This window comes from Natator depressus, chromosome 1 (assembly GCF_965152275.1).
Source record: "Natator depressus isolate rNatDep1 chromosome 1, rNatDep2.hap1, whole genome shotgun sequence".
NCBI classification, from domain to species: domain Eukaryota; kingdom Metazoa; phylum Chordata; order Testudines; family Cheloniidae; genus Natator; species Natator depressus.
In genome coordinates this window covers 338525756-338549298 of record NC_134234.1, presented here as the reverse complement: position 1 = coordinate 338549298, position 23543 = coordinate 338525756, and the positions used below count along the sequence as shown (strand labels likewise).

General features: G+C 42.4%; 1 protein-coding gene across 5 annotated transcripts in view; it reads right to left on the bottom strand.

The window, feature by feature from the left end:
- Positions 1–23543, bottom strand: part of MKLN1 (muskelin 1) — a 195102-nt gene that overhangs the window by 63709 nt on the left and 107850 nt on the right. For all 5 annotated transcript variants that reach the window (XM_074942695.1, XM_074942697.1, XM_074942698.1 and 2 more), the window contains one exon: positions 23429–23541. In XM_074942695.1, the coding sequence (XP_074798796.1) occupies positions 23429–23541 (113 nt within the window). The remainder of the gene's footprint in view (positions 1–23428; positions 23542–23543) is intronic.

Below are 23543 nucleotides of genomic sequence, written 5' to 3'. Positions count from 1 at the left end.
AGATACTCTGGACAAAAGAAAATGAATAAGACACTTACAGCAACATGTGATGAAATGAATAAAGAGCCTGTGGGCAGTTGAGAATGTTCATCCAAAGAAGTCTACTTCACATAGCTACAATGGCAGGCCTGTTGTCCAGACAAAGAGTACAGTGAAACAGCTTGTTATGGAGAGAGTGACCTGACTGAATTCAAACTGGGAATGAGTTTGCTGATTCTGGAAGTGTTTAAAAATCTTGACTCCTTATTTATTAGGCACCAGGGGAGGAAGAGAGACTGTAGTAGATTAGACTTTCCTTTTAAATTAGTAATGGAAGAGATCAAATAGGGTGAAAGGGCTACAGATGAAAGTTTTTCCAGAGTCTTGACTGGCACAAATTTCATGAGTCAAATGTCACAAGATGGCTAGACCCCACTGAGATTATGCCCTCTTCTGAATCTGGGCAGAACCACAAAAACTGCAAACTGATTTATTAAGTATTTAGTACTCTCACCACACAGACCCGCTTTGTATGGTGCGCATCCATTGACAGAGTGAAATTTTACACATACCTTTCCCATCTATGGATGGGAGAAGAGAAAACTTACTACCAAAAACATACATACCACGCTCTTCTGAAACAGATTTTCCAGTGGAAGACAGCAAGGAAGGTAAATCTTGATTAGTTTCTATTCATCACAGCCTCCCACTCAAAACAGAATTGTCAAATAAAAAGGCATCTCTACTGTAAGAAGGCAGTGTGCACTGGAGGGCAGAGCATGGGACTAAGACGTTTGGATCCGTGGTCGAGAAAAATTTAAGTATCATCGATAAGTAAATAAACAAAGGTGTTTAAGGCTAACTTCTACTTATCTATTACTTTGGATAGCCAAAGTGCTAGTCAATTAGTAGTAAAGGGCACATATTACATTAAACATTTCCTCTAAATACCTAGATTTATAATAGTCTTTTTAAAAAGTTATCTGCACATGTGAATTACAAGCTCTGTTAGTGGTAATTTCAAAAGAACATGTTAACTAGTTTAACAGACAATTATGAAATAGGCATCTCACTTTTGACTACTTGCCACACACAGTAACATTTAGTGACTTTTAGCCTACAAACAAACTAACAAATGTTAGCTGTGGGAACCTTTTCCATTTTTCTTCCGAGGCTTCTGGTGTGCAAACTAAGGAACAGACAAGAATCCAAATAAATTAAGTGACAAGGATAAACACCTGTTCAGCAGATATAGTTGTAGCCATCTTGGTCTCAGGATATGATAGAGACAAGGTGGGTGAAGTAACATCTTTTACTGGACCAATTTCTGTTGGTGAAAGAAATAAGCTTCTGAACTCCACAGAGCTCTCCTTCAGATCTGGGAAAGGCACTCTGCCACAGCAGAGCTTTAACATGGCTTGTGTGGTCACGGAGCAGCGCTGGGAGAGAGCTCTCTCCCAGCGCTCTAAAAAACTACCTCCACAAGGGGCATGGCTCCCAGCGCTGTTACACTGTCTATACTGGCATGTTACAGCACTGAAACTTGCAGCACTCGGGGGGAGGGGGGCGTTTTTTCACACCCCTGAGCGAGACAGTTGCAGCGCTGTAAAGTGCAGTGTAGACAAGCCCTCAGATACATTATGTAATGAAATTAACGTACAAGTGAGAGGTACACCTATGTATTCCTCAAAATAAATATCCTGCAACTTGAATTTGATCAACAAATCTGCAGATTACGTATAAGGAAGAAGATAGTCAGCTCTCCCTCTTCCATATCTGTAGTGGCTCTGTAGGACCCAGAGAAAAAGAGAAGTAAAGTCATTTTTTCCTCAGTAAAGCAAGGGGATAGTCTGCTGTGACTAAATTTTGAGTACAAAAGTAAAATTCTACGTTCTGAATATATCTGCACTTGAAAGGATTAAATATCCTCCAAGACTTGCAAATGAATAATCTCAATGCCATCAACAGTACGATTTTATCTGAACAGTTGCTCTCTCTCCTGGTGAAGATTTGTGCACCAGCATTTTGTACTGCTACCTGTGTCCAGAGATGCCAGATTCCCACACTGATGGAGACCAATATCACCACAGCTTGGATGATTCTCTGAGTTAGACAGTGGAAAAATTACAACACTTCTCTTAATAAAAAGATCAACTAAAACCAATAGGATCTTACAACATAAGTATGTCACACAGCTGCTTGGTGGCATGGAAAGTTACACAGCAATATCCGATTTGCCATGGAGCAGAAGAAGAATGGTCTGCTGGCTAGGGCAATAGTCAGGGCATTGAAGCCAGGTCTCCTGAGACCCAGCTCTGCCAGACTCCCTCTGTGACCCCGGACAACTCTCAGTGTGTCTCAGTCTCCCACCTGTAAAATGGGTTTAATAGCACTGCCCTCACAATGATGAAAAATTATAAAAGTAGTCCGATACTGTTGTAAGGGGCCCATAAAAGTATCTAAGATACACAGGGCCTTCAAGTCCACTATTTCTCCAACAGTGACCAATGTCAGACTTGAGAGTGGTTTTTTGGTACTCCTCAAATACCCAACTGTGCCATGCAATGCCGAATCATTGCATATGTTTATGAAAAATATCTTCTGAATATGCTACACCACATTATAAAATACAGTTAAGACTTAACTTCATTTAACTTGCAAATATGGAAAGCAATTATCCTACTTAAGGACTAACTTATGAAACATTTTCAAAAGTTCAGATATTTTTGCTCTGGAGCACCATAGTGGGCATTACCTATAGAAAATAATTTGTTTCTCTACAAGAAGGAGAAAGGATTGTAACAACTCCTTAGGGTCTGCTCAAATAATTATCTATGCCACAGTTACTATGCATCATTGTAGCAACACAGCCCTGGCATACTACAAGCACAAAAAAATTGTTTTTTCACTTTACATCTTTTAAAAATAAATGTTCACACTAAAATAGATTCATTGTAACAAGGCAGGAGAAAACCAATTCTCCTTCTCCTAAAGAAAAGGCTGCTTGGGGAATCTTAGCTGTTTTTGGATGTCATAACCTCTTGCTAATAAAGAGTTATAAGTGATGATCATCTGCTGTACGCAGATTGAACCAGATGAGAAACCTCAGGAGCAGGTCTTCACATTGTTTAAAAATCGGGCGGGGGGAGGGGGATATGAACAGCTGACTATTTATCCCTTTTAGATGCTTTAAAAGACTGAATGGAATGTGAACACTGTCTCCAGTTCAGAAATAAGCATCATGAGATAAACACTCTTGTCCTGAAGCGAACTAGGATGAGGACATTTAAAAAAAAATCAACTCTGCCTGTATCTCAGATGCAGAAATTCATTGTTCTCCATTTCCCTTAATAGGTTACAATTCATAAATATACAGAGAAGTATAATTTTTTCCCCTGGGGAGTGGAATGGTAAATCATCCACAACTGAAATCCTCACAAAAGAGAGAGTGCATATTCTTCTTGATAATGCTACCTTCATTCAAATTTATTCTACTTTAAAAAAAATGGTTAGTGTTTAATGTGCTGCAACAAGTCAAAAATTAGGACACTGCTGCCCCACAAAGCTTACACAATGTAAAATTGATCCAAGACAACAATTTTGGTCACAAAAGGACTTTACTTCCTTCTAGGCCAGTCAATACTATTCCAAATTCAGCAGGAGAACTGGCTACCATTATAAATGGAGCTCCCATCTGTGACGAATGTGGGAATTTTCTGTAATTTTTTTTTAAATGAACTATGTCTACGACTCTGTACCTACAACCTTGGCATTGCTTGGGTGCGGAAGGATTAAAATTGCTGCTCTTGGGGCAAGAGACATGAGTGGTTTGTGTTACATAACTATCTGGGGTGATATGGATGGGTCCTCAAGGACTGGCCGGAACCAACACATCACTGGAGGATCTGGAAACATAATGAGACTGACAGAAAATCCATTCTGGGGCAGCTTGGCAGAGCTGTGACGTTGGCCATTCTGAACGCTGTGTTAACCTTTGCTTCTCCATGCTAGCCTAAGGACTTCCTGATGCTGCAGTCCAGTTGACTAATAAATCCTGCTCTGTTTCAAAAGGGCTGCACAGAGTTTCTGCAGATACTTGCTAAAGTGCATTGATCCTTGAAGGGGGTAAAAGTCTCTGAACAAGGAGTGCTGGAGCCCAGTAGCTCAGTCTCTGAGGTAGTGAGGTGCTGCAGCCTTACTCAATGTAAGACTGTGATCCCTTGGGGGTCTGGCACACTAAGGCTATGTTTACACTACAAGCTAGGGGTGTGATTTTCCTGCTAGTGTACATATACTCGTGCTAGTTCTCAGGCTAGTGCAAGTATAAACAGCAGTGTAGCCGCAGTAGAATGTGTAGGGGCAGCAAAGGCACGGCTTAGCCATGCAGAGTACATACCCACTGGTTTCAGGTAGGTTCATATGTGGCACAGCTAAACTGTTCCACGGCTCCATGCCTACAATGCTATTTATACTCATGCTAGCTGGGTCAATGAGAGCTAGTTGAAGTATGCGTATGTGAGCTGGGGAATCACACACCACTAGCTTGAAGTTATGTCTACGCTATAAGGGGCATTCCCAGGAAACTGTGTACAGGCCAGGGCACACCACAGATCCTGTAAATTCATGACACCATCCCACTCAGCTTAGAACCTGCTTCAAGTCCCTTGAAACCAAGGATACTGAAGACCTAAAAGAAGAATTGAAGTTGGTGCTTCCAAATTGTAGCATAGAGCACTTCTATTAGCACACAAGGCCAAACTACAAAATAAATTGGATGTTGGATAAATGCTAGCGAATTAAATAAAAGCACCATAACATGAATGATTAGCAAGCCTTCTTCAGAATGTTCACACAATGGATACCTAGGGAAGATTGTGATCTGTTACAATGGTGTAAGTCAGGAGTAACTTATGTCTTAAGTGGCTTTATAAAAGCGTAAGACAAGAATCCAGCCAGAAGTTTGTTTTGAACTTGGAGGTTACTCTCATTACAGCCACAAATATGAACTTCGCAAACATACCACAAATATGAACATAAGCAATCAAACATGTGACATCCTTTTGCAACAGTTCAATACCTATAATTTCACCCAAAAGGTGCTTTTGTCCACCTGTGCTTTTAAAAAAAATTGCAAGTACTGTAGCTTTAGAGGTACTGTAAGTTATGATCTTGAAGTATAAAAAAGGGCTGTGAAGTAGCATGTAAACAGGAAGTCTGGCTAAAATTTGAGACATTTAAAGCTCTAAATACTCCTTCGGAAAGAATGGTTTGATACCATTTTCACAAACAGTTTGGGGATTTTTTTAGATTCAGGTATAAAAAGAAAACAAGTAAAATTTTTGCAGATAACTGTCCACTTACACATCTAGTCACAAGTGAAGGGGAAAGGATGAAGAAATATTCTTCATTCAGACAGAAAATACAGTACTTTAACTCTGGCTGATATACTTACAAGTACTCTCATATGCAAATAAACAGGTTTAGTCATGCCTAAAGTCCTTTCTGGGCATCTGACTCAGACATGCAGGAACAGGATTAAAGTCAGACGCAGCTTTTAGCATGAAGTTATGATTTGTTTAGCAGCTCTCTGATTTAAGATGAAAATTAAAAGTAACAGAGGAAAGCAGTATGATACAAGAGAACCTCCTATTAGACTTTTTTATTGTGTGTACATACCAAAGTTTCTTTTGAATATTCAAAGCAGGAATGAATGATTTATAGTCTCACAGTTACACTCAAATACTACTCCTGTGGGAATTCTGAGCAAAAAATTTTAAAATTCTGAAAATTCTGCATATTTTATTTGTCAAAGACACACCACTATAATCACACCAGTTTCAATTATTTTGGTAAATTTATTTTAAAATACCTGTCAGCAAATATGTCTGCAACAATACAGACAATGAAAAAGATTCAGGAAATTTTTCTGACAAATGGATTCCTTACTAGGCATATAAATACAGAACTTTGAGTAATTCATTTGAACTACAACACAGACCCATATTCTCCCCCACCCCACAGAAGAAGTGCAAAGGCTTGGGGGAGTCAGGGCTAATGCAGGAGCTGACAGAGAGGGAAAGAGACTGGGAGTGACCCTGGATCGTTGTTGGGTGTTAGTGGGAGAAATATGGAACAGGTTTGTTTTTTTTGTTTTTGTTTTTGTTTTTTTTTTTTTGGAGGAAAGGGAGGGATTGTTAGGGAGCCTCCTCCATGCAGACCCTGGCCTCTCCCATTCAGTCAGGCACATCTGCCCATCCCCATGTGTCCCTCCACCCCAACACCCACTCCCCCCCATCCCCATGTGCCCTTGCACCCCACTTAGCTACCCCCTGTTGCCCTGAACCACCACCCCCCACCATTCCTATGTGTCCCTGTGCCCTCACTCAGTCACCCCTCTTCCCCCACGTGGCCCTGCACCTGCTCGCCCGTCCCCAGGTGGCCCTGCATCCCCTCTCCCATCCCCATATGTGTCTCTACCCCCACTCAGCCACCCCGCCTTCCCCATGTGGCTCTGCACCTCCCCCCCTTCCCCATGTGTCCCTGCACTCCCTCAACCAGCCCCACCCCCCCAGCCCCATGTGTCCCTGCACTCCATCCCCATAAGGCCCTGTGCCTCCACTCCTATTCAGCCCCTGCCCCAGTCTGTCCTCCCCCAATAACCCTTACGAAGCCCAGTCTGTTAACCCCCACCCCCCCGCACCTGCTCCATGTGCCCCACACTGTCTGTCCTCCCTTTTCCAGGCTCCTGACCTGGCCCCACAGGCAGGGCACTGCAGGAAGGCAGCATCTTCTCTTCCCTATCAGCAGCTGGGACTGCTCCCACCTGAGAGCAGCTGCTCTGTTCTAGCGCCACAGCGGCCCCTGGTGGGCAAAAGGCAGAGCTGCAGTAACTTTGTGGCAGAAGTTATTTTCTGCGGAAAAATAATGTGCATGCACAGTGGTGCACAGGTCCCCCAGGAGTATAATAAAAATGACATTACTGCTCATAGATTAGACGAAAGACACAAAAGTCCTACTAGGGCCATCTTGTTCCATCTCCCAGGAGGTAGTGAAGGACTAATCCAGTATAGCTGAGCAAATGTGCATTTTACAATAATATTTACTAGAACTAAAATTAACAGGAGGGTTAGGAGTAATAGCCAGTTAAGAATGTGAGTTAACTCTGAAGTGAAGACAATCTACAGTTCAGGAAGGATGTTGATAAGTTGGAGAGGGTTCAGAGAAGAGCCACGAGAATAATTAAAAGATTGGAAACATGTCTTATAGTGAGATTTAAAGAGCTCAATCTATTTAGCTTAACAAAAAGAAGGTTGAGTAATTTGATTACAATCTATAAGTATCTACACCAGGAACAAACATTTAATAATGAGCTCTTCAATCCAACAAAAGATATAACATGACCAAATAGCTGGAAGTTGACGTTAGACAAAATCAGACAGGATATTGGGTATACATTTTTACCCGTGAGAGAAATTAACCATTGGAACAATTTACTAAGCGTTGTGGTAGATTCTCCATCACCGGCAATTTCTGACTGAAGATTGGAATTTTTTTCTAAAAAGAGATTATAGACTCAGAACGTCAGGGTTGGAAGGGACCTCAGGAGGTCATCTAGTCCAACCCCCTGCTCAAAGCAGGCCAATCCCCAACTAAATCATCCCAGCCAGGGCTTTGTCAAGCCTGACCTTAAAAACTTTTAAGGAAGAAGATTCCACCACCTCCCTAGGTAACGCATTCCAGTGTTTCACCACCCTTCTAGTGAAAAAGTTTTTCTAATATCCAGACTAAACCTCCCCCACTGCAACTTGAGACCATTACTCCTTGTTCTGTCATCTGCTACCACTGACAACAGTCTCGATCCATCCTCTTTGGAACCCCCCTTTCAGGTAGTTGAAAGCAGCTATCAAATCTCCCCTCATTCTTCTCTTCCGCAGACTAAACAATCCCAGTTCCCTCAGCCTCTCCTCATAAGTCATGTGTTCCAGTCCCCTAATCATTTTTGTTGCCCTCCGCTGGACGCTTTTCATTTCTTCCACATCCTTCTTGTGGTGTGGGGCCAAAAACTGGACACAGTACTCCAGATGAGGCCTCACCAATGTTGAATAGAGGGGAACGATCACATCTCAATCTGCTGGCAATGCCCCTACTTATACATCCCCAAATGCCATTGGTCTTCTTGGCAACAAGGGCACGCTGTTGACTCATATCCAGCTTCTCGTCCACTGTAACCCCTAGGTCCTTTTCTGCAACTGCTGCCAAGCCATTCGGTCCCTAGTCTGTAGCAGTGCATGGGATTCTTCCGTCCTAAGTGAAGGACTCTGCACTTGTCCTTGTTGAACCTCATCAGATTTCTTTTGGCCCAATCCTCTAATTTGTCTAGGGCCCTCTGTATCCTATCCCTACCCTCCAGCATATCTACCTCTCTTCCCAGTTGAGTGTCATCTGCAAACTTGCTGAGGGTGCAATCCACGCCATCCTCCAGATCATTTATGAAGATATTGAACAAAACCAGTCCGAGGACCGACCCTTGAGGCACTCCACTTGATACCGGCTGCCAACTAGACATGGAGTCATTGATCACTACCCATTGAGCCCGACAATCTAGCCAGTTTTCTATCCACCTTATAGTCCATTCATCCAGCCCATACTTCTTTAACTTGCTGGCAAGAATACTGTGGGAGACCTTGTCAAAAGCTTTGCTAAAGTCAAGGAACAACATGTCCACCGCTTTCCCCTCATCCACAGAGCCAGTTATCTCATCATAGAAGGCAATTAGATTAGTCAGGCATGACTTGCCCTTGGTGAATCCATGCTGACTGTTCCTGATCACTTTCCTCTCCTCTAAGTGCTTCAGCATTGATTCCTTGAGGACCTGCTCCATGATTTTTCCAGGGACTGAGGTGAGGCTGACTGGCCTGTAGTTTCCAGGATCCTCCTCCTTCCCTTTTTTAAAGATGGGCACTACATTAGCCTTTTTCCAGTCGTCCGGGACTTCCTCCAATCGCCATGAGTTTTCAAAGATAACGGCCAATGGCTCTGCAATCACATCTGCCAACTCCTTTAGCGCTCTCGGATGCGGCGCATCAGGCCCCATGGACTTGTGCTTGTCCAGCTTTCCTAAATAGTCCCGAACCACTTTTCTCCACAGAGGGCTGGTCACCTCCTCCCCATGCTGCGCTGCCCAGTGCAGTAGTCTGGGAGCTGACCTTGTTCGTGAAGACAGAGGCAAAAAAAGCATTGAGTACATTCGCTTTTTCCACATCCTCTGTCACTAGGTTGCCTCCCTCATTCAGTAAGGGGCCCACACTTTCCTTGACTTTCTTCTTGTTGCTAACTTACTTGAAGAAACCCTTCTTGTTACTCTTAACATCTCTTGCTAGCTGCAACTCCTGGTGTGATTTGGCCTTCCTGATTTCACTCCTGCATGCCCGAGCATATTTTTATACTCTTCCCTGGTCATTTGTCCATTCTTTTTTGTGTTCAAGATCAGCAAGGATTTCATTGCTCGTAGATATGTTCTACGAATTAATTTCAGAAAGTTCTATGGCTTGTATTACACAGGAGGTCAGACTAGGCCATCACAGTGGTCCCTTTTGGCCTTGAAATCTATACATCCCATATTTTTGAATATTTGCAACAAAATGCTTACAAATCACCTCCAAACCAAGAAGCATTCACTAGGTGAGATTAGAACCCTGTGGAAAATGAGAACAATTGCAACCTATTCAAACCATCACAACCTAACAACAAAAATTAGGACATGTTTAATGATCTGCTATAAGCCACTTGCCCAGCTCCAATTCCAACAACACTATACAGCACTTTGCCCTGTTAGTTCCATGGCAGTTAGACTGGCAGGTTAGGGACAAACGTGTGATCAATCATTTTGATGTTCTCACCATTTGGTCACAGTGGCAGTGTGGTTATGGGGAGGAGAAAGACAACTGTAGAAATGAGGCACTCTCTCTCAACAAAGAGAAGGAGAGAGAGAGAGAGAGAGAGAGGGAATGAGAATTGTAAGGGGAGAATGGCCCTTCAATGTGAGACAGTGTGTGGGTTTTTCTTTAAGATGTCTTTTCCAACCAGCTCTAGGGGTCACTACCCAGCCAACCAACTGCATGCATTTGATCGCCATCATCAAGTATCACAGAGAGTGGGACAACACTGCCATATAGTGGGAATATGGAAGCCCGAGGCTGGATTGTATGGTTGTGGGGACTTTGTATTCTCAATCTCTGTTGTAGCTGACAAGGAGAGAAGGTAATAAAATTTGTAAGAAGGTTTAATTTCTGTTCCAGTGGTTTCACCTCAGGAGGTAAAGTTGTCAGGAGACAAGGAACCTGGCCTTCGTTCACAATTATTGGTTGGATGGTGGGAAATCAACCAACCATCTATCATTTAATAAAAGATGAGACCCCCTCCCTGACTTTGTGTACATTACACAGACTTTGGTAGATGCTGCTGCTGGGCCAGTTTTAGTATAGCTATCATCTGCTGGGTAATAGTACATCATAAACCAAGGGCGGGGGGTGGGGAGGGGGAAGAGAAGAATTCAGTGGAAAGGAGGTGTGACCATGTTGATTGCAGCCAGCCTTAAACATAGGAGCTCTTCTCCAAAACTGGATCTGATACAGTATTTCAACTTACATGAGAGTCAGAGGATGAGATTAACATGGGGCTGGTATTTGTGTATCACTCGCACCACGGCACTACCAAGTCACTTCATGAGCCAACTAAATTCCTCACTACAGGGGCATTAGAATGTACACATTGATGGTTCTCAGCAACTTCTGAGAATCTTTTAAGGCAGCTCAGGATTTCCTGGTCACCATGATGACCATGGGACTATCCCAGGTAGGTACCGGCTCACCTCATACAGCTGGTCACATTTTGGAACTGGTTTTTGGACTTGGAGTGAAGGTTAGGCAACTGGATCCTAAACCTGTATCATGGACCAACCATTTAATCCTGCATTTTGAGGAGAGGGCTCATCCCTCCTGTTGGGGCAAGAGGTTTGTTTTGATGGTTTGCTCTCCAAGATTAATGGAACCAGAGATTCTAGAGAGCAAAGGAAGAATCATGTTCCACAAACAGACCACTCCTTCAGTGGGTTGGTAGCATACATATAATACTCCCATTTTGTCTCTCATTGATGGGGTGCCATCTTGGCCAGCTTCATTTTCACAGGTTACCCTGATTTACAGATGATCTGCAACAAATGAAGACAGCTAGAGCACTGAAAGTGGAAGCCTCGTGCCATGGCTGATCAGTTGCAGCATAAAGACTTTTTAAACTCTTACAACATGGCTGTGTAAGAGACCAAAAAAAATCTTTTCCTCCATCATAACATCTGCAAAATTTCAGATAGCAGATTTGTTTCAGGTGATAATCTGGTAAATCTGGACTGCCTCCACTCAGATGCTGATCTGAGTCCCTCCCACTGAGAAGAAATTGTTTTGTGGACAAGATTGATCATTTTAGGGATTGGATGTCTATTTCTGTGATAGAGTAAGGTCCTAAGGGAACAAGGGCCTTCTCTTCTCCTCCACAGTTTCAATCAGTGATGCTCCATGAGACACTGGAGGTGTTGGAAGAACTTCACCCCACCACCTGTACTTTGGATCCATGTCCTTCCAGGCCAGTGGGGAAGTACTAGCCTTTACTTGTGGAGATTGTCAGTGCCTCTCAGAGAGAAGGTAGGTTGCCTGCTGCTATGAAGGAAGCAATTACAAGGTCTTTCCTTAAAAAGTCATTGCTTTCACTAATTATCAGAAAGTATCACATCTTACTTTCTGGGTAAGACTGTGGAGAAGGTTGTGAAATAATTAACAGATGCATTTGATCTTTCTGACCCTTGTCAATCTGAGTACAGACCTGCAATGACAGAGACTGCATTGGCCAATGATCTCCTGGCAATGCATAAAGATGTCCAAGGCTGGTATTAAATCCATCAGCTGTTTTCATTACCATGAGTAGGGCTGCGTGTCTGTCACGGAGGTCGCAGAAGTGATGGATTCCATGACTTTCCGTGACTTCTTCAGGGGCCAGCGTGACTGACTCTGGGGCCAGTTGCTCAGGTGGCCCCAGGGACAGCCACACCAGCCGTGGCCCCTGGCTGGCCAGAGCGTCCGTGGTCTGACTCCAGGCAGCTGGTGCCCCTGGCCTCATGCATCCCCCCCAGCAGCACCTCTCGAATGCTTCCCCCCCCCACCCCCAAGATTATTTTTAGTATAAGGCCATGAATTTTTGATTTTTGCACGTGACCTGTCCATGACTTTTACTAAAAATACCCGTGACTAAATCGTAGTCTTAATCAATAACTCACCTGTAGACTCTGGAGGGGTTGACGTTCAGCAACTTAGTTCTCTTCTCAAGGAGAGCTTAATGTGTAGTTGTAAGCAACTGCTCTTACACCCAAAGAGCTCAAGTGCAGGGTGCTACAGGGTCCCGTTCTGTCACCTCTCCTGTTCAATATGTATATGGGGCCAGTAGAAAGTTTAGTGAGCAGGCACAGGGTTTCGAGTTTTGAATAGACTGATGACACCCACTGTATGGTTTCAGAGTAGCAGCCGTGTTAGTCTGTATTCGCAAAAAGGAAAGGAGGACTTGTGGCACCTTAGAGACTAACCAATTTATTTGAGCATAAGCTTTTGTGAGCTACAGCTCACTTCATCAGATGCATTCCTGTATGTCTCTATCGCATCAGATTTAGGTAACATAGTTCAGCACCTCAGACTGTCTAACTGATGCTCGGGCATTGAGGAGAGTTAGCTGGCTGAGGCTCAATACAGACAAGTCTGAGGTAATGATGGCCAGTTGGGAGAAGAAGCCGGAGGAGGTATCACCACCCTCCGTGGACTGCAGGAGCACATCCACCATTAGTTAATAGTGTCTACAAATTAAGGGGTAATATTAGACCCCCTGGCAGTGTTGGACAATCGTATCACAGCAGTGACTCAGACAGCTTTTTACCATCTGCATCAGGCTAGGAGGCTGTAACGTTTCCTTTCAGATGTGGACCTTGCCACTGTTATCCATGCTTTTGTTGCCTCAAGATTAGTCTACTGCAATAAACGCTACATGGGGCTATAACTAAAGCCATTTGGAAACTGAAGGTGCAGAACACAGCGGCTCACTTACGTAAAGTGGGGCATCTTGCTGGAAACAAACAAAACTGCACTTGCTGCCCACTGAGTGGACTTTAAGGTTTTGGTTATGACCTACAAAGCCCTATATGGCCTGGGACTGCCTCTACCCCATGCCATACTACCACAGCTGTGGTCAGCATGGGTGCTCAAGCTAGAGTCCCTCGTTGTAAGTGAGAGAGGCTGGCACACAAGATGTTTCTCTGTGAGGGCTCAAACTCTGGAACTTGCTCTCCTCACAATAGTCTGAAATAGCCCCAACTTGGCAACCTTCCAGGCATGCTGCAAAATAGATGTTTGATAGAGCCTTTGGAGAAGGCTGAGGGTCCATTTTCTAGATGAAAAGTAGCTGACTGGCTGATCAAATTCCTGTGGAACTGATTTTAACACTGCTGAGGTTTAATCTAATTGTATTTATTATATGATTAAGTTAGCATGCCTAGAGCTCTGGATAGGCATCAATTTGAAATCTAAATAAATAACTAAAATAAATCAAATAACCTGCAAGTTTCATTGTAGATAACCCTAAAAAGTGAACAGAAATGTAAGATTCCTAAGCTGGTTCCAAAAACACCAGTTTAGAACCTAAAAATGGAAGGTGACAAGAATCTGGATCACTGGTCTCATAACAGAGTAACCCATCTGCTTAGTCATACAGACTAACAAGAACATATCACTCTAGTGCTTCACTTTCTTCACTAGCTCTTTAAGGAAGATCAGGTAAAATTCAAGGTTTCAATCCTCATCTTCAAAGCACTGTTACACAAGTTACCCTCACCACAGATGATCATGCCCTTCCATGACAGATAGCTCCATTCTTCCAGTGCAATGTATCAACTTAAAGCATTAAACCTTTGCACCCAGGAGACTGTTGTCTCAGAAACTGCTCAGAAGTTTTTAACTCACTCAGTAAACATCAGAACCATGGTGATCATTAGCACTGTTAAAAACAAAATACCACTTCAAGAAAGCCTTACCATGACACCAAACGAATAAAATATCACAAAGTCCTGCTCCCTGAATAAAAACCTAGACAAATTTTCATTTAATAACTTCCTTTGGGAATGATTAACTTATTTACCACTGTAAAGATAAAGTTCTAATTATCATGATAATTACACCTTTGCCTGCTCTACCTGCAACAGAAGGAGGCAGGACACATCGAAGAACCAGACTTCAAAAAAACCCATCCTTGAAGTAATTCAGATTACACTTCAACTCAAAGCGAAGTAACTGGCCACAGCCTCACTAGTTTACAGCATGATGAATAACTTATGAAAAATGCAAAACCCTATGAAGATTAGAAACATCCATTTCTAAAACAAGTCAAGAAAGAGGTGAGGTGGACTGGGGTTCTCAACCCTTTCTCTCTCTGAGGCGCCAAACATGCTCCATGGCCCACGTGTGCCACAATAACTGGTTTTCTGCATATAAAATCCAGGGCCGGCATTAAGGGGTAGTAAGCAGGGCAATTGCCCAGGGCCCCACGCCACAGTGAAGCTAAGCTGCTCAGGCTTCTGCTTCAGCCCCAGGTAGTGGGGCTCAGGGCCCCAGGCTTCAGCCCCATGCAGTGGGACTTCGGCTTTCTGCCCTGGGCCCCAGCAAGTCCAACATTGGTCCTGCTTGGCGGACCCCCTGCAACCTACACGCGGCCCTCCAGGGGGACCTGGACTGCTGGTTGAGAACCACTGATCTAACAGATGCTTTTCTACCTCTAACTTCCATGCAATACCACCCCTCTCAAAGAAAAAAAGATGTTAACAGGTACTACAGTTAATAAACTGTAATAAATAAAGCGAGTTAATAAACTGCAAAAGTTATTAAACGTTTAACAGAGGTGTAAATGACCATAACAGTATACAGAAGAAAAGATACGTCTTCTGCCCTCAGGAGCTGAAAATTTTACATATATAACACACACAGAAGACATTGTAGGGCAAGAATGTACGAGAGGGAGGGTCTGGGAAATAACTAACGATCACAGGAGTAGGGGGATTTCCCAAGGAGGTATACACTGAGTAGAGAGGATGCTCATAGCACTTCCATTTTTCTACACATTTTGCATGTATAACTAAGCCAAAATCACAAGGACGTTATGAATAAGTGTTATTTTACCGATTGGGAAGATGTGAAGAGCTGTCAAATCACACAGCAAGTCAGCACAGTGCTAGGATTAGAACTCAGGAATTCCTGGCTCCCAACATTAAAGTCAAGCTTCTTGCCCATGTTACCTCTTATGGTGTCTAACCAAATCACATGCTTGCTATGGAACATTCATGGATTAAGTTCTATTAAACATACTGGAGCTCTTTCAAAGCCTAAAAGCCTGCGCGGGGGGGTATGATGCTCTTTCAAGCAGCATGTGCTATAGGGAGATGCCAACAAACTTAAGAAACTGAGTTGGCTGAACTTTAATACCTCACTAACCACAAACTGAGTATAATCATCTTAATACACAATTATACCCTTTCCTGCCAGCAAAGTCACAAGAGATCGAGAAAGAATATTGTTAAATTGAAGGTACATTTCAACAAATTAGCTTAGTATCTGTCTACAGCTCTGAAAATCAATGGTTCCTCCTTTTTACCAAATTGGGATTGCTATTAACTTCACTTCTGTAAAATCTCATTAATCTGTGCAATTTTAGTTGTTGCATGAGTCCAACACAAGGACTCTACTAGTCAGAAGAAATGCAAAGACGACTGAAATTTTACAGACAGATCGGAACGCTGTTTTGGAGATACTTCTTGCCTGTCAGGGGGAACGTGTTTTTTAGTCTGGTTGACTTTTGTTAGTCTTTACATTGGCTTATAGACCACCAACGGTGCTGAAGAAATTTGTTCTGATCTACTGTGCGCACACAGAACAAGGGGAATAGCCTTTGGCACCAGCCACTACTCAGAACTAGTGCCTATCAATACTAAAGTTAACATGCTAAGATTCCCCTCAGCAGAAATTGGAAAGACCTGCTCCCTTCTTAAAAACTGTCTATAATAGCTAGTTGAAAATGCTATAATACTTTTAAAAGAAATCCAAGGGTCTTCTGCTCTGCACAAGGAGGCATCATGAGGAGGAGTTTCAGTTTATTGCAGAATCCTTAAGATACAGAAAACCGATAACTGATCTTCCAAATAAGGTCAGAACTAGAAAAAGACTACTATTCTGTGGTGCCTCATCAGGAACATAAACCGTAAGATCTAACAGAGACCACTGTTTTAGTTGTAAGACAAGCTTTTCAGAGAAATTACACATGCCACATGTGGTATTACAAACACATAAAAGAGTGGCTCTTAATTTAGCATGTCATAACTTATGACACCACATATCTTTTATGCCACTTGCGTATGCAACCTTAGCCTAGACACAAACAATTGAGCCCTCTCAGAAGAAGGATGATCCATGTCGAGAACTGGTTCCTTCGCAAGATCTCCCAGGATCAAGGTTTGGGACCCTTCACAGCATGATGCATAATGCATTTATTTAAGTATTCTCTTCTCTGTGAAGCTGCTGTGAAACTCTCCATATTTCAGTGGAAAGATATTTATTTTGGACATTTGGAGTTTTGAAAGTGCCTGAAGTTTGGATGCTATTATGCAGTTTTCAGAAGTGGGAATTGTAAGTGCCAGGTGATGGAGAGCAGTGGAGTGGAAGCAAATAGCTCTAGGTACTTAGTTGGGCTGGGAGAAGCAGGGGTGAGCTTTTCTTCAATGTTGGAGGGTTAGAAACCTTCATAAAAACAGGGAGGGATTAACAAAAATCATAGCAGAGGTTACAATTAAATAAAAAATAAGCAAGGGCAATAGTAAAATTAGGCCCTGATCTTGCAAACAATTACATGCATGAATAACTCGTGCGGGTAAAAGGTATTCACATGCATATTTGCAAGATCAGGGCCTACACGGTCAACTCTCTGGGGCAGTGACCATCTCTCCTTATGCGTTTGTAAGGTATCTAGCACAACAGGCACCCGATACTAATTGAGGTATTTGTGTGCAAACTGCAACAGAAGTAATATTTGACTCAAATTATTTCATTTATTTACATTTAAAGTCTACAAAAATCACTACACAAATTTTATGCACCTTAATAAAAACTCATTATCACTTAAAATAACTAATCTGACATGCTTGAAAAAAGATAGAAGGGCTAATATTAGGGATGGGTTACTTTCCCATATACTGTGAGCAGCGTGACTATGAACTTTTCTTTTATAAAAGTTTGTATTGTGCCCATGGTGACAGATACCACAAAACCTCTGTGTACAGGATTTCTAGATTTTAAAAGATTTAATGTAATCTGTCAGATAGCACAAAGCTGCAGCTCCCTATGGGACCCCTTTGTGCTAGGCACTGTACAAATTCATAGCAAGAGAAAATCCTTGTCCCAAAGATCTTACAATCTAAATGGAAGACAAAGGTTGGGAGAAAGGGAATATTATCATCTTTGTCGCCTCCAATGAGCCTATTCCCATGCTTAGAGTTAGGCATGTGCCTAAATACCTTGCTAAATCAGGGCCCTGGTGAGGAAGGATGCTCTTATGGTTAAGGCACTACACAAGGAGTCCAGAGATCTGGGTTCAGTTCCTCGCTCTGCTGAAGACTTCCGATGGAATCCTCAGTAAGTTACTTAATTCCTCTGTGTCTCAGTTCTCAGTCTTTTGCTTATACATTGCATAAGCTCTTACCCTTTTTCTGTCTTGTCTATTAAGATTGTAAACAGGATTTTAAAAGGTTCTTTGTGACTGTACAGCATCTATGACATTGGAGCTCTTATATCAGTTGGGATCTCCAGAAGCTACTGTAATACAAATAAATTGGTTAGTCTCTAAGGTGCCACTAGTACTCCTTTTCTTTTTGCGAATACAGACTAACACGGCTGCTACTCTGAAACTTTAAATATGATCAGCTTACAACAACTGCAGTCTTTCTTACAGCTACCCAAAGAGCCAAAGCTTTCCTCCTCTAATTACTTTCACTAAATTCATGTATGACCTCTTCTAGGAAAATTAAACAAATCTGATATTTGAAAGTTATTCGTTACAGTGCCAGTTTAAGCAAACGCAAAAACAAGAAATATTTCATACTTATCAATTGATAGTAAAACTAGAGACCAAGCAACATACAGATATTTAATGCAAGAATTAACTGGATATTGAGTGAATGAGGATAACATGACAGATGTGATAATATAGGCTCGAAGACTCCGATTTTCAAACTTGTCTAGAGGATTTGGGTATCAGATTTCCATTAAAAGTAATGGGTATTGGGTGCCCTGATCCCCTAGGAAGGTTTGAAAAATCTCAGCCTAAAATGTATTAATGTTAAGCATTGTATGGCTGCTAATTATACCGTCAATTGATTGTTTGTAGGCAGTGTATTCAACACAGTTCAATGTAAGACCCATGATAAGGCTTCCTCATGAGGTAACATGTTTGTAAAGTTACCATATATGCAGAAACCCTGTTAGAGGGGGAGGAAAAAAGATGGAATGGATGCTGGGTCCAGGTGGTGGTCAGGGGCTCCCCGGAGGTGGAGGGACCTGCCCTCACATGGTGCTCTCAGAGTGGGAAGATGGGCCATTGGGTCCATGCACTGAATCCATGATAGGGAGAGGGGGAGTTAAGCTCAGCCCTGCTCACTCCACTCCGCTTCAGCTGCTCTGGCAACAGCTTGCTTGTCTACTCCCCAAATTCTGAGCACAGTATCATCTGCTGCTACCGTGTTGCTGTGAGGGCCTAATGCTTTAAAACATTAATGTTCTGTTATTTTGGCCAGCCGCCCAAATTTTGCTGACAGCACCAGCCATAGAATAGAATTTTCAATAGTTTATAACTCGGCTAAACATGAATGGAATTTAATGGGACAAAGAAAAGGCATTTCTCTAGCCTGATGGCTCTCTCACTAATGAATTTGACAGGACTGCTGCAAACAATTGAGGCAATACAGCTTCTTAAAAAAAACAATACAATATCTTTCATAAAAGAAACGCTAGGCAACCTAAATATATGGACCACTACTGTCTCCCTTATAGTTACACCTCTTTGTCCTAGAACTGGTTTATTTTATATTACCCTTGAGATTACATTGGATAAATGGGATATGTTTATTGCATTCTGCTCATATTTTACCTCAACACTTCAATTTAGTGTGGATAGCTAAACCAGTGCCAAATTAATAAGCACTAAAGGCACAGAAATAAAATACATACATACTACAATATGAAGGGGAAATAAGATTTTAAGTTCTCTTGGGAACTATTGGAATATTTTCAGCAATTCCATGTCAGACTATTGCTTATAGTGACTTGTTTATGAATATTCTGACCTTTTTCGAGGAATATCTGAAGTGTCTTCTTTAGCATACTTATCCAGTTGAGATTCTAACCTTTCCATTTTTCACCTCGTTTTACCCATAGTTCATAAGAAAGAAGGGCATTATTAGTGTGTAAGGACATATATTATATCGTATATACTGACAGTATGTTTTATTTGAATTCTGAATATGTCCTCTTTCAATCATCAATAGAAGCCCCACATCACACTGTAAACCTCCCTCTGCTTCAAATTCCCCTCAAAACTTTGCATGAAGTCTTCCCAGATTTCCCCATAAAACTACCCTAATGTCTCTTTTCTCCTCCAAGCCATTTTTCTCCTCTTAGTTCTGATTATCTCCCTCCCCCCACTCCAAAACCAGTCACTCCTTTCCAAGATCCATCCTCCTTACACTCCCCCGGTCTCTCCCTTTCCCCAAAGTTATCTCATTCTCTCCCCCTAATCCCAACCCTTACTTTTCTCCTCAAACTGTTTTTTGGCACCTGTCTCCTTTCCCTCTTCTATATTGAGCCGCTTTCTCTTTCCTCAATAGCTGCCCCCTAACATCTAGCGCCGCTAGTGCCTGTCATCTCAGCGGTTTCCTAGGGACTGTCCTCCCATAGTACTTTGTCATCACATAGTGTCCACCGTCCATAGCTGTCCTCCTCCACTATATCCGTGCCCCTCACAGCTCCTCCTTCCTCTCCCGTTCAGGCAAGAAAGGGGAAGTGGAGGAACATTAACTCAGGCAGAAGCTTCTACCATGTTCCAGCCAGGCCCCTCCTGCCCTACGGATGCTCAGAGCTAGCAGTAATGGTGTCCAAACAAAGAAGGAACGAACGAAATGAGCCCAGTGCAAGCATGAGCTAGAGCTATAGGCTCTTATTTGTCCAGCAGGAGGACATGGCATACTTTCCACCTATCCCTCCCTCCCCACAGCACAAGACAGCAACTGCATCCTGCCTATTAAGCTATTAATAGCTAATCAGCAGCCAGCAGGAGGAAAGAGGGGAGAAATAGAATGCTGAGCATTGCTGCAAAAAGCAACTTCAGAATCTCTTCTCTGCCCTCTCTACTGCTTTCACACCCTCCCCTTTACAGCCTCCAAAAGTTGGGGGGGGGGGGGAAGCAGGGGAGAGAAGTATGAAAGATATTCACCAATCCCGCCTGGTAATTATGCCCATGCCTCACTATTTTCAGTTGGGTTGCACAAGTACGTGAACCACGATGCACCATAGGTAATGCATTTCAATACAGACAAATGGGAATTTATACATGTAGAAACAAGGAATGCAGGTCATACCTATAGAATGGGGGGACTGTATCCTTGAAAGCAGTGATTCTGAAAAGTATTTAAGATTTATAGTGAGCAAGCTTCTCAACAGGAGCTCTCAAAGCAATGCTATGGCAAACAGGGCTTATGTGATCCTTGGATGTATAAACAAGGAGTTGCAAGTAGGAGTAGGGAAGTGATTTTACCTTTGTATATGGCACTGGTGAGATTGATACTAGAGTACTGTGTACAATTCTGGTGTCCATATTTTAAAAAAGATTTTTTAAAATTGGAGACTGTCCAACTGAGAGCCACAAAATTGATTCAACCACTGGAAAAAAAAATGCCTTACAGCAGAAGACTTCTAAACAGGTTGAGTTTTTTGTATTATCAAAAAGACAACAGTGCATAAGAACCATCATGGGGAGAAAATACTGGGTGCTAATGGGGTTTTTAGAAAAGACAAAAACCATGGCTGGAAGTTAGAGACAAAAACTCACATTACAAATAAGGCACGGATTTTTAAACAGTGAGGCTGATTAACCTTTGGAACAAACAAGAGAATGGTGGATTTTCCACCTCTTGATTGGAAGACATCAACAATGGGTGCCTTTCTGGAAAATACATTTTATCTAAACACAAATACTTTGGTTTAATACAGGGGTAAGTGGGTGAAATGTAATAGCCTATGATATACAGGAAGTCAGACTAGATGATCTAATGGTCCCTTCTGGCCTTGAACTATGAATCTATAAATCTTATTGCTGCTTTCTACTAGCCCAAACTGCAGCAGGTCCAAAAGCTTCATGCATCAAACAAAGCAAAACAGGATGAAGGTCATGGTGCAAGCAAAAACACTAAAGCTCTTAGGATTCCAAAGCCTCTGGCACTCCTCCCTTTTAGTTAGGTTCAAATTTTTAAGTGTCCCTTTTATTTGTGTAGCTGAAAGAAGCTGAAGGAAGTAACAAGTTCTTTCTGTACTGATGTCACATTCCAGCACTGGTTCCAAAGCTACAGTAGGCAGACTGCTTGTTCAGTGCTGTCAAATTATTTCCACACATGCTACTTGCTGAATTCTGTCTTGTTGTATGAAGAAGAATTTCTGGACAAAAGAACCACAAAACCAATATATATACACCTTATAATACATTGATGATGATTTCATCCACTGGACAGATGACAAACTTCCTCATTGATTTCCACCACAACTTCAACAACCACCACCCATGCATTAAACTCTTCTCTGGACCACCCACACCAGCATCAAGTTCCTGGACATCATGATTAGCTTCAACAGTGGAACCCTGCTGACACCAATCTACAAAAAAATCCCTCGGATCACTACACCTACCTTCACAGATGTAGTAACCACCCCAAACACACCAAGTAACCTGTTATCTACAGCCAGGCACTCAACTATCACAGAATATGCTCTGAGGAGAAAGTCAGGCATATACACCTAAACATACTCAAAACCACCTTTACCAAACAAGAACACTCCACCAGAGAAGCAGATTGCATCACTGAAGGGGCCATCCAAATACCCTGATAGAACCTGCTTCAACTACAGATATGAAACCCCCTCTGACCGCCCACCCTTAGTTGTCACCTTCCACCCCACGCTGGAACCCATATGGGTATCATCTAACAACTACAGCCCATATTCAACGGGGACCCTATCCTGAAAGAAATATTTCCTGAAACTCCCGCCCCCCCCCCCTTCTGGCCTTCAAACAAACCCCAACCTCATCATCAAAAGCAAACTCTCCACAGACCAGGGCACACCAGTTCAAAATGGGACCAGACCCTGCCAGAACAGATACCAAACCCGCAGTCATATCTCCACTGCTACAAAGATCAACATCCCCCCCGAACACATCTTTCAAGATCCATAGGTCTTACACATGCCTATCACAACATGTGGTGTACCTCATGCGGTTCACTAAATGCCCCAATAAGAACTATGTGGGTGAAAACAGACAGACACTCTCTACGCTCTCGAATGAACTCACGTAGGAATATGATAAAAGACAAAAACACCCATAGCCTGTGGGTAAACACTTTTCATAAAGCGATCTTTCTGTATCTGACCTTTATGTCATCTTCAAATGAAATCTGCACAACAACACTTTCAAAAGATACGCCTGGGAGTTTAAATTCAAAATCATGGTTTTAATAAAGACCCTGGATTTACAGATTATTACAACAATCTGTAGCCCAACCACCCCCATTTTTATCCTATGACTAAAGAGGTGTTAAAAGGCCACATCACCTTGAATGGTCCTTTAGCATATATTCTAACTACTTATGCTAAACCTGTTCAATCTTTTATTTAGCTGTGACACTGAGTGCCTTTCCCAGACCTGAACAAACACTCTGTGTAGCTGGAAAGCCTGCCTCTCTCATCAACAGAAGTTGATCCAATAAAAGATATTACCTCACCCACCTTGTCTCTATCTTGTGGGTTATTCTGCTATTGACAAATAAAACCACTTCTTCCCTCCTCTACTCTGAAAAGTATTTGAGGCTGTGAAGCCACTTTATTTCACATTCTCCAATATAAGCACTTCAAAAGTCCAGTAGATCAGCAGCGTCTGGAATCTGAACCTTAATGTAAGCAATACTCTAACACAAGTATTACAGAAGCATTACCAATTTTGTAACTAAGAGAGGACACATTTAATCAGATACTAGTAATATGAATGTTTGGGGGAAATTTACCTCTTTTTCGGTATCTCTGGATATACAGGTCCACTGGTTTTCCTTCACACTGTATGCCCAGAAGTCAGCCAGATCCTGAGTCCCATCCCAGCCACCGAACAAATAAACAGTTTCT